This window comes from Megalobrama amblycephala, linkage group LG2 (assembly GCF_018812025.1).
Source record: "Megalobrama amblycephala isolate DHTTF-2021 linkage group LG2, ASM1881202v1, whole genome shotgun sequence".
Lineage (NCBI taxonomy): Eukaryota > Metazoa > Chordata > Actinopteri > Cypriniformes > Xenocyprididae > Megalobrama > Megalobrama amblycephala.
This window is the reverse complement of record NC_063045.1, coordinates 17252271-17264292: the sequence shown is the minus strand read 5'-3', so window position 1 is coordinate 17264292 and position 12022 is coordinate 17252271. Positions and strand designations below refer to the sequence as shown.

The 12022-nt window shown below is 35.1% G+C and overlaps 1 protein-coding gene across 1 annotated transcript in view; it reads left to right on the top strand.

Moving 5' to 3' along the window:
- Positions 1-12022, top strand: part of lrp1ba (low density lipoprotein receptor-related protein 1Ba) — a 306610-nt gene that overhangs the window by 178209 nt on the left and 116379 nt on the right. Inside the window, 1 exon segment of the mRNA XM_048163800.1 lies at positions 10690-10879. Coding sequence (XP_048019757.1) covers positions 10690-10879 — 190 coding nt within the window.

Sequence of the window (12022 nt, the reverse complement as noted above, 5' to 3'; positions counted from 1 at the left end):
GAGAGCTGATAGACGCAAAGGAATGGGTGGTAGTTCTTTTAGTTGAACTGGCTTTTTTATCATTTATTATATTAGCTGATTTGTAATGATTTTAGTTTCGTTTTAAGTTGCGTTTAAATGGAGAACTGACTTGTCAGGGTGAATCTCACGAATCATGTCCTGGTGATGTTTTATCCCAAAATAATTTAGGTTATATTAAATGAGATATTTATAAGAAATTATATTTTGCTTTTGCTTATATTATATTATATTATATTATATTATATTATATTATATTATATTATATTATATTATATTATATTATATTATATTATATTATATTATATTATATTATTTTTTACTGCTTTTATGTTTTGGCAGAAAATATTTTCACTCAGAAATTCAGAAATTGCTAATAAATTTCACAAATAATTACAAATAACTGGCAACTCATTGAACTAAATGTGACATTTTTAAGTAGAAAGACTGAAATAATATTGTAAAACAAAATTTTTAGCGAAAATATATATATATATATTTTTTTTATGTATTTTTTAAAGTTTACTTTTAGGATTGTACTGCTTTTATATTTGATATATATTTGTGTTGCTGGCAGTGTAATATTATATAACATTTTGAATGTCATATATAATTTTCAAAATAAACTTGCATTATTTTCTAATAAAATGTATATAATGTATATAAGAGTGTAATCATCATTAAGAATACATAAAACACATTATAATAATGGGAATTTGGCAAGAATATGCTTAATTGTCATGAAAATAATGTCAATTCAGAGGTCCTAAAAGTAGGCTAAGAGATTTCTGTATGCACAATATAATTTATTTTTTATTTATTTATATTTCTGTGTAAAATCTGACCTGGACATGTTTTTGTAGATTTCATCTGTCAGCTGTAACTGTGTGTTGCTCCAACAGCTCCAAGACCAGCATTTGTTGACAGGACAGTTTAAATCTGACAGATTGCTGCTTCTCCAAATCAAAGCCTGTTCAAGACCAGACATTTGCTTGACTGGCTTGATTTTTACTCAGACCTCTATAGTTTCCACCAGTGCTGTTAACAGCGCTCAAATCTTTTTATTGATAACAGCTCACCCTCAGTCAGCGTGAACTTTCGCAGACAGAGGAATCACACCTAATCTTTCTCGCATTCATTTATACAACTGTCAGAACTGTCGTGCGTGCACCATGCTGCCCTCTTCCTGTGTTTGCAACAAAGCCTCGGGTTTCTTTTACACCTAAATTGCACAACTTTTGTTCTTGAAATGTTTGAAGTTTTGTAGCTATACTTTACTCACAAATGAAAAATTTGCCATTATTTACTTATCCTCATGTTGTAAAACATGACTTGCTTGCTTCTGTGGATCACAAAAAAAGAAATTTTAAAGAATGACTTAGTTGCTCGTTTCCATGCAGTTGCAATAAACGACTGTGGGTCCAATAGCCAAGACTATTTCATTTAAATACACAATAACCACACCTATTTATCATCAATAAATCCAGTTTGTTTCAATATCATATATTTTAAATTAATATTGCTTGTTACACAACTAGCAGTATTTTAACCATGTTCTTACATTTTAACTGAATAAATGTATTGTTTACACATTAGACAAATATGCTGATTAACAATTTGAATAAATGCATTTTGAAAATATGATTATTTAAACAAAATAAGTTCTCATTTGTTAACATTAGTTAATGTATTAACTAACATGAAGTAACAATGAGCAATACATTTGTTACAGTATTTATTAATCTTTTTAATGTTAGTTAATAAAAATACTGCCATTCATTGTTTGTTCATGTTTATAAGACTGAGTTCTGGACTCACTCCAAAACTCACATTTTATTCAACAAATCTCATTGCACTGTTAGTTACGATGAAAGCATTCGTTAGTGTGCATAAATTGAGTTGCAATGATGAAATCGCTGCTTTCATGAGCTCAACAACATGGCTGTGATCGGCTGTTCATCTCTGCAACCTTTCATGCCACAATCTAAATATATTGCCATAGATCTAAATGTAATGCAACTCTTTTCACGATTAGTTAACCTTTAGTAACCATTAGTTCACATTGCATTTATTAACTAGATTAAAAAGTTTGAAGACAAACTTTAAGTTGGCTTGAAAAAGCCTAGAAAGTTTGAAGTAGTTTTAAAAGTTTGAAGTTTGAAAGTTTTAGCTTAGTAGTTTAGATAGATAGATAGATAGATAGATAGATAGATAGATAGATAGATAGATAGATAGATAGATAGATAGATAGATAGATCAATCGATCGTTGGGTCGTTGCTAGGGTGTTGCTATGCGGTTGCTAGGGAACTCGGGGTGGTTGCTATGCGGTTGCTAGGCTACTCTGGGTGGTTGCTAAGGTGCAATATGCAGTTGCTAAGTTGTTTTGGGTGGTTGCTATGAGATAGATAGATCATAGATAGATAGATAGATAGATAGATAGATAGGTTTATGAGTTTTAATGGATTAGAAATAGTACATAGAATGGCACTTGAGTCTAATTGAGTTTGAGTCTAATGGGCTTCCGTAGTTTAAATTTGAATTTTGACAGCTGGAATTTGAAAGTCTTGGCTCATTTGAACATTCCGTCAATGAAAGTCGATGGGATTTTTCCGATTTTTAATAGTCATTTTTAGGAAAACCGTAAGTCGGATCAGTTAGAAAAGATATAGCACACTAAGTCAGAACAGTCTGAAGGTCTGACCTGAGTTTGGAGTATGTAGAGTTAAAGCTCTAGGAGGAGTTAGAGTTGAAAATTTTATTCTCAGAAGAAAATAGCATAACAGTAAGTTGGCTTTTTCAAGCCAACTTAACAAATACAAGTTTGATTTTAATAATGTATTCCAGTGAGCTGTTAACTGCTGCATATGGATTGTGTCAGTGATTTGAACTCAAGATCTAGATCAGTCAGATTTATGAACTAATCAGTCAGAATAATTTTGTGAATTAAATCAACTGATTCATTTAAAATATCTGACTTAAAAAATTACTCTCTTGCCAAATGTTGTGAAAAAAATGTCTTAAATTTTACATTTTTCAATCAAAACTATCATGTGACATCCGAAGACTTGAAATATAGTGCACAAGTTTTCTGACTTTCTCGCAGTTCAGAGTTTATAACTTGCAATTTTAAGATATAAACTTGGACACGCCAGAAAAAAGTCAGAATTGTGAGATTTAAAGTCGTAATTACCTTTATTTTTTTTAATTAGTGGTAGAAACAAGTTTCCATAGTAAACAGTGCCAGGTATACTAAAGTACTAAAGTATTTGTCATTTAAGAGAGACATGTCTGGTTTATGAATTAAGAGAATGGGCATTGTAATTCAACCTGAATCTGTGAGAGAATATTAAAAAGAATTAAAGGTTTTACTTAGTCAAGACTCCACAAGAGCATAAGACATCGAGTCCTTCAAAGCTTTTTATTCGTGTCTGAGGAAAATCAATTTGTGGGTCAGAGGTGAAGGAGTGTTACTGACAGAGTATTGGCTCGAAGAGAGAGACTTTAGAAAGACAGCAAGAGTGAACAGTGCCAGAGGGGTTCAATACCACATGATCAGCCTTCAAGCCTTTAGAGAAAGACTGAGAGACAGCGATGCCAATGCTGCGTCTCCACAGGGGGAAATCTGTCATTGTTAGCCAGAGGAAGGTGATGGATCGCAGACAGGGCCTGATGGCTTGACGCACATAGTATATACAGGAGACGTTTCCAAGGCAACACGCATGCCTCAGCAGTGTTACATAACTCTCGTTAGAGCCCGAAGTATGTATATGTATGTATGAATGTTTCCTTGAGCTTTTGATATATAAGAGGTCATCGTACTATAAGAATATCCTGTAAGTTTCAGAACTGAAAACTTACTGGTTAGTCCAATAAAAGCTTTCATTGACACCAGGCCCAGCGAACGACTGATCCTGGAATGTGCTTATCTATGACTTAGATAGCTGAAATACCACCGCATGCAACAGTAGCCCCGCCCCACTGGCCTGTTAGTGAGATGAGGAGGAGAGAAGATACAGGACAAAAGTAACATTACCTTAAAATAAAATTAAAGGATCCTAATGCTAGGAATATGGTTATTTATTTTCAACAATGCGAATGTCTCAGTTGAGATTTATTTATTTGTATTTGGGATTTCACTGTGGATTCTTTGGTAAATCAATCACATTTCTGCACAGGCTTTGCAAACAGACTTTTACGATATGGACTTGACAGTAATGCAACAACATGTTAGTAACTGTATCGATTCTAATGCCTGATCTGATATGTAATGATTCATGTACAGTCAGATGTTTCTTGTCTATGTCAAATTAAACCAATGACTAAATGGTCAACTTCACATTGTGCATAAATTGAGTTGCAATGATGAAATCGCTGCTTTCATGAACTCAACAACATGTTTGTGATCGGCTGTTCATCGCTGCAACCTTTCATGCCACGATCTAAATATATGCCATAGATCTAAATGTAATGCAACACTTTTCACGATTAGTTAACCTTGAGAGCTGTAATAGTAAAAATGACTAAAAGTTTAACTAGACTAAAAGTTTAAACTAGAAGTTTTCTAAATTATAACAATTTTTGATGTAAAAAGCATACTAACATTATAAGTGCACCCCAGGAAACATTATAAAACAATAAAACAATGCAGTTCATGACCTCTTTAATTACTTAAGTATATACTGAGGAGAATACTAAACCATAATGGGCCTCAGGGGCGCAGGAGACATTTTCAAAGTGTTGGGGGGGGGGGGGGTGTTGGTTGTTATGACAACATGTTGTTATGTTCACATCGGGAACACGGGAGCACCGCGATGCGACCGCAAAAGGCACTTTCACTTTCAAAGTGCACGCCACTGATCAAAAGTGCACGCCACTGATAAGCATTGTAAATTAAGTTTTACAGAATACACATACCAATTAAATGCACAGATCTCCTCTCGTGCGTCCACCACTGGATGAGGCAATATCACTTTCGTTTCTATTTCAGATATCTCTTTTATAGATGCCATCAATGCTTTTGCCTTTCAAGATGTAATTACCGAAATCAAAACAGTCCATAAACTATAAATCCTCACGAAAACTTCAGTCAAGCCAGCTTGCGCGTCAACCTGAGCGATCAGCCTCCTTACCTTAAAGTGTCAAATTTCTCGGTTTCTGAATGGACGGTTTGGCTTGATTGACAAACGCTAATGTTCGGGCATGATTTATATACCATCGACCTGTCCTAAAACGTTAGCACGCTTTGATTGATGATGGTTTGTACTGTAGATCGGGTGTTTCTCCGTTCGAGAGCGCATTTCCTGTTCACATCCGCGACAAAACAGCTGATTATTTACGAACGAAAGCTCACAGAAACGTGAAAATGGTCTGATTTGAAAGAAAATATTCTAAGCTAAAAGATGATATAGTGTGACTAATTGAAGCAGCCCTTATCAAAAGTGCAGGGGTCGATTTCTGTCTTTTCAAAACTGCGGGGGTCCTGACCCCCCTGTCCCCCGTGCCAACGGCGCCCCTGATGGGCCTTTAATATATATAGGGATAATTTAGCAAGGATATTGCACAGCGCCAAGATAACCAGCCTTCTCATCTGAGCTATCAGTGGTCTGTCAAAATTATTTGAGATGACCAGTCAAATCAAACTAGGCAGGCTTTATGTTCATGGAATCTGCTGAGCATGAATTCCAGCGCGGCGCTTCAGTTAGCGGTCATAAAGTGCGAGATAAGATGTAAGTAGCTAAACTACCCATTTCTTGATAATTGTTTTATGCTTGAAATGTTAAACAACTGACAAAAATAATCAGGGATGCAAACTAATAAACTTCAGTCTGATTTTGCCGTTTTGAATAGTAGTTATAATTTACATGATTCATGTAAGAATTATAGTGGTATAACTGGAGGTCAAGAAACAATAACAATAACAACAGATTTTAAAGCCTAATATTGTCAATTTTTTTGGCCTTCAAACTTCTTTTTAAAAGTTAATATTGTGTTATTTTAGACAATACAGCTGTTTGAATGAATGGAATGAATTAGACATTTACCGCCACCTACTGGCAGTTTTAGTTTCTTATTTAGAGTATAATTTCATTTAAAAATATCATATTTCCATATTAATAAAGAAATAAAAAGATACAGTTCACCCAAAAAATTAAAATTAAGCCATCAAAAGTTTGTGTAATAAATTCTATATTGAATCAAATAAAATATCTCTCTCTGAATCTACTTTTTGTAATGTTTATTTGATGTTTTACACAATAATGACTTTTTGAATTTCTCAGGCAAATTTGATGTGTGATGTGCAATTAATTTCCTATTATTTAGATTAATTAATCGCCACTTCATGTAATTTATTAGATTAAAAATTAATATATTAATATAAGATAAGCCCTAATATATATATATATATATATATATATATATATATATATATATATATATATATATATATATATATATATATATATATCTATATATATAATATAATAAAAAAAAATTTTTATTATTTTTTTTTATACCATTCCAGCCAATTCTTGCTAATCAAACAGCACCCATTGAATATTCTGTTTCTGTGCAGTGCAGAACTTAAATGGTTGCAAAGGTGCACTGACTTGAAGTGTTTGAGACTGTTTACCCAGCATGACGGATTGCAGATGTTAGCAACCTGCAAACAGTTTTGTAACAACAGAGCTGGTTGAGATCTCTTGTGGAGCTCTAGAGGAGACGTATATGATTTTAGAGGGGGCTTTTTCTCAGAAAAGCAGGAGATTTAAGTGTCATTTTGCTCTTTATTTTACCTCATTGCTGCCTTGGAGAAACACTTATTTTACGATAGTGACCATATTTGCAATTTTTCTTTCCTACTGTCAATGGCAAATGTTCTAAAGCAATTTATTTTGCTGGTTCTGAAATGCCCAATGTCATATTGTCCTTCATCAGCACAGTTGGTTCACTTCAAGTAATCTAGCAGAGCCTGTGTATTCCTATTTGTGCCAATCACTTTAACTGTCAGGCTGTAGGGGGGTTATGTGGATAAGGAACTGCATCCTGAAATATGTGAAATATTTCTGCAAAGCTCCTAAAAAGATACTACTCAGGTTGCCGTGTGATAAACTCAAACAAGTTGTTTTTCTTTTTCTCCTGCATTATGCAATTGCAACATCAAAAAGACTGAATGGTTATTTGATCAATGCATGATTTTGTTTTTCACAGAAAAAGCCCAAGCAGGTCATAAAAATGCACTGTACTATGCACCGGGTTGTACATGATATGGTTACATATTGCCAATACATGAGACGACTGTTAATTCAACTACTGCACCATTGTGTTATTTCAAAACATTTTAAAACTTCTATCTATCTATTTTTTGCTCCTTATTGAAGTAGCACTCCATGCACTCCTTATATAACATCTCTTCTCACCTGCAAAACTGTAGTCGAAAGTGTACATACACTTTGTGCAATCAAGGTGAGCAGTTAAACTGCCCAACTTTCTTCAGAAAAATCCCCTAGGAATGATCTTCAAACAGAATAAGAAAAATGTACACATCTTCAAATATCTTATTTATGACAGTATTAAATAAAAAATAACACACATTTTGAATGATCCCTCTTATTTTGTTAAAATAATTAACATTTTGCAGATGTTTACAGTATATAAACTTTTGACCACGACTATGGATTTGACCATGGTTCTCGAATCTGATTGGCTGATAGCCATGCGATATTCTTGTGATAACAGCACTCCTACCTTTTCACCGTTTGTATCACTCCGCTTGAAGTGAATGTCATGGCAGCCTAGCAAATCCACCGTAATTTTAGCGAATACTACATGTTGTACCGCGAACTGTAATTTTAATAGTTTTTTTAGACGAGAATGTAGTTGTTTAGACCTGAAATATGTGACTCAAATTTAATCATAGCGCCTATTTTACAATTTGTTTAGACGTTTTCGGAGATGCCATCAACGGTCGTTCAGTGCTTGTATACGTGCCAAGAACAGCTTCATCTCAGCCAGTGATTCAGGGATTCAATGGAGGGACTCAACATTCCTTCGTTACTAGTTCTGAAGTGACGTTTTAGAATTAGTAACGGAGGCTTGGTCCAACTGTCAACTTCAGATTTGAATCCGTGGCGGAAGAAAGTAGTGCTGCACAAAAGAGGGTTTTAAAGACACTCCGTTGTTGTTTTTATTTGTTTACACACTTGTGCCGCCGAACTGTTGTATAAATGCAATATCACACGTGTAGCCATACGTTATGGCTGTATATCAGCACACTGTGATTACGTACAGCCGAATCACAGCCGTGCTGATATACAGCCATATCACACGGCTACGAGTGTGATATTGCTCATATATACAACAGTTCGGCACCAGGATGCACTATGGGAAGAAGGCAAGTCGGCGGAGGCAGTGTGATGCTTTGGGCATTGTTCTGCTGGGAAACCTTGGGTTCTGCCATCCATTTGGATGTTACTTTGACACACACCACCTACCTAAGCATTGTTGCAGACCATTCCCCAGATCTCAATCATAATGTTAGGCCTGATCGGTGTATATATAAATATTAGGGCTGTCAACGTTAACGCATGTGATTAATTCAAAATCATTAACACGCTAAAATTTAACTCATTTAATGCTAAAAAATTTCGGAAGCATGTGAAATTGCATCATAACGTAATTTACATCACGCAGTTAGATGATCTTAAAGTCCATGCTGATTATATCAGAGATGGTGGCGGAGAGAATTATTCATTCCAGTGTCTGTTTCGCTTTAAAACACGAACTCTCTGTCATATTGTGTCATTGTATCTGAAGAGAGCGAGCCCTCCCGCATCGCGCTGTTCCTGTCTGAACGGAACGTCGAAACATCCCATCGCTGTATGGCCATATGATATGACAATACGTTTCTCGGCTGGATAAAGCAAACCAGCTTCTTGCTATGAAAGTTTTGATGGCTGAGGATTGCAATCAAAGTAAGGACGATTGCAGTGACGTACAGAAGCACACATTTTTCACACACATTCAGGATAATGTTTGGATTTGTCCTGTGTATTTTGCTGTGTACTTTAGTATGCAGTATACTTTAGTATGCAGGTCAAGGCAGTTGGTTTAGGTTTTTTCCATATGGTCCTGTCCAGTATCGCAATTTTACTTGTCAAAAATATAAATAAGCTCTTTGCTGTTGCACATACTATACACTGTGAATTCTGAAACGTTTTTTTGCTGTGATTTTTTTTTTTTTTCTTGGTGTAGCCTACATAAATGTATGAATTATATGAAATCATATAATTTGGTTATTTGGTGTCCTATTTTGTAAAGACTCTTCTCTGTTATTCAAATACATAAAACATTAGCCTTTATAGACATAGTGTTTGTTGAGCAAAGAAAACGCTTCACTTTTTTTTTTTTTTTTTTTTTAAATATCAGATCTTTATTTACCATTGCATTGCAAACAAGCAGAGATGTAAGCATAACTATAAGCAGAAATCAGTAACCCTAAACAGAACTGCATCGTTATGTCCCCACAACAAACTCAATAAACCTAAGCAAACAACAGTCTTTAAAATTGACTTAAAATACATAGGCTATATAATAACAATGGTAATAAATGTTTCAACGAAAGTAACAAAAGCAAGTTATTTTATGTTTTTTTTTTTTTTTTTAAACAACACTGTCAAAATACATAATGTAATATATAATGTAAACAATCAAATGCCTGCAGAGGGCGCCAGCGACTAGGCGATTGTTGTTGTTACACTTCTTGCTATTGTTTTTACGGCATGATCAAATCCTTTTTTAATATTGGCCAAGCAACATTTAATTCAAATATGCGTTTAATCTTTAATATTTGTCCATATTTATGATATAAATTCTGCAGTCACTGTAATTTCTTCAACAAGAACATGTTATCAAAACATGCAGAGTGAGAGCGAGGGTTTAAACGTTTATTTTGAAACCGCGGTGAACATTTAGAAACAAGTATTCTCCTATGTTAGTGTAGGCTTATATATGATAGCACTATGTTATGCTGTATTATCATCTTTTAAATGGTTTAATATATGAAGCCTTAGAAAACTGTCTAATAATGTTTTTACTTTTTATTTAATATTTTGGCGAAATCGAGCACTCAAAATGAATTGAGGAATCGTGAAATCTGGCTACAAATATCTTTACCATGGTTCAAAATCCAATACCTAGCACATTAAAATATTGAAATTATAGCAATAATGCAATAAATTGCATTAGTATCAAATCAGGCAGATGCATTGGTGGTGGTCAAATCCTTAACGTCGTTAAACACGTTATATATAGATAGATAGATAGAAAGACAGAAAGATACACACACACACACACACACACACACAAAGTCAAGCACTTCTCAGTGTTTTGAAGAGCTAAAAAGGTTTATTTTTTAAGGTGTCGATTTAGTATTGACGTAGATTTCCACAATGCAACTTGACCTTTTCTGACACATAACTGTTTTTCACATCGACCATCTGTCTGTTTTTCTTGTTTCTGAATCACTTCTGAAAGAACCTGTGGAGTTTGTTGCCTGCCATCCGGTTTTATGGCCTTCAGGACCTTAAGCAATTTGAAGGTGTAGGTCATCGTCTGCACGTTCCTTTAGAGTACTTGAGCGTTAAGCATTGATGTGGCGTCCCCTTCTGTAGATGTCGGATCTGTGGAGGGACTGGCGTACCATCGAGGCTGGGACGTTCTCTACTGGACGAGCTCCACCACAGCCACCGTCACCCGCCACAACGTTGACCAGACCAGACCAAACGCCTTCAACAGAGACACAGTGGTGTCTCTGTCCGAAGAGGACCATCCACACGTCCTCACTCTGGACGAATGTCAAAAGTAAGTCGTGAAGTTTACCTTTGACTTTTCGAAAGGAACTTTTTTTATTTTAATTAGTACTTCCTTTTTCACCAAAATAAAGCCATTTGGATGTAATTTTCATAGCTGATTGCTTCTGCAGTTAAATGTATATTTTGTTCAGTGATTACTAGGGTTTTTATCTTGCTTGGAAGTCCAATAGTATGTACTTTTCTTTAAAGTAAAATAAATGTCAGAATGTTTCTGGACTCCACCTTTCCTCAAAATAACCCATGTTGATAAATTTGTTTTGATGGGTGTCTTTCCAAAAGGTCAATGAAGGGAGGGATCCTCTAATTATTTCATAGTAATTAGGCGCCAGCCCACATACAGAGTATTAATTTTACATCAGTGAGTTATGAGCTTTATAAATATTCAGATTTGAAAACATTGTGACCTGTGCTACAGAGCTTCATGGCAAATGTGGTATTAATCTCCAAACTTGATCTCAGTCTGCCATTTCCTTTCATTTTCAAATTAGAAAACATTAATTAAGTTGCACATTTATGCATTTACTTTTTTTTCTGCTTGGGCAAATTGCTGCCTTGCTGAACTGTTGGCACGATTGGCCTTTTTGTTTGATCCTCTTGTTATCTAGCGCAGTGATTTTTAAATAGGTTTTACATTAGACATCAAGGGCCCTATAATACACCCGGCGCAATGCGACGCAAGGCGCAGCGCAAGTGTGTTTGCTAGTTTGCGTCCGGCGCTGTTCGTGTTTTCCCGTTCAGCGCCACGTCCTTAAATTAGTAAATGCATTTGCGCCAGTTAGTGCGCCCATGGGCGTTTTGGTCTAAAAAGAGGTGTGTTCAGGCGCATTGCTATTTTAAGGAGCTGAAAATAGACTGCGCCATAGACCAACTCAAACCTGGTCTAAAGTCTAAAGTCAATGGCGCAATATTTTTTTGTTAGAGCGCATTGGTAGAAACTGCGCCTCTGGGCGCGTCCACAGTGCGCGTTGACTTTGCTTATTACACACAGGGATACGCATCACACAAACATGCCAAATATTAAAAACAAAAGGATTACAGTGTAAAAGAATATTATTGTTTAGGCTACATAAATATAAAAATGTAATGATGAATAGTCATTGCGTGTATTAGAATTAGGCTACCTATTTTCAAT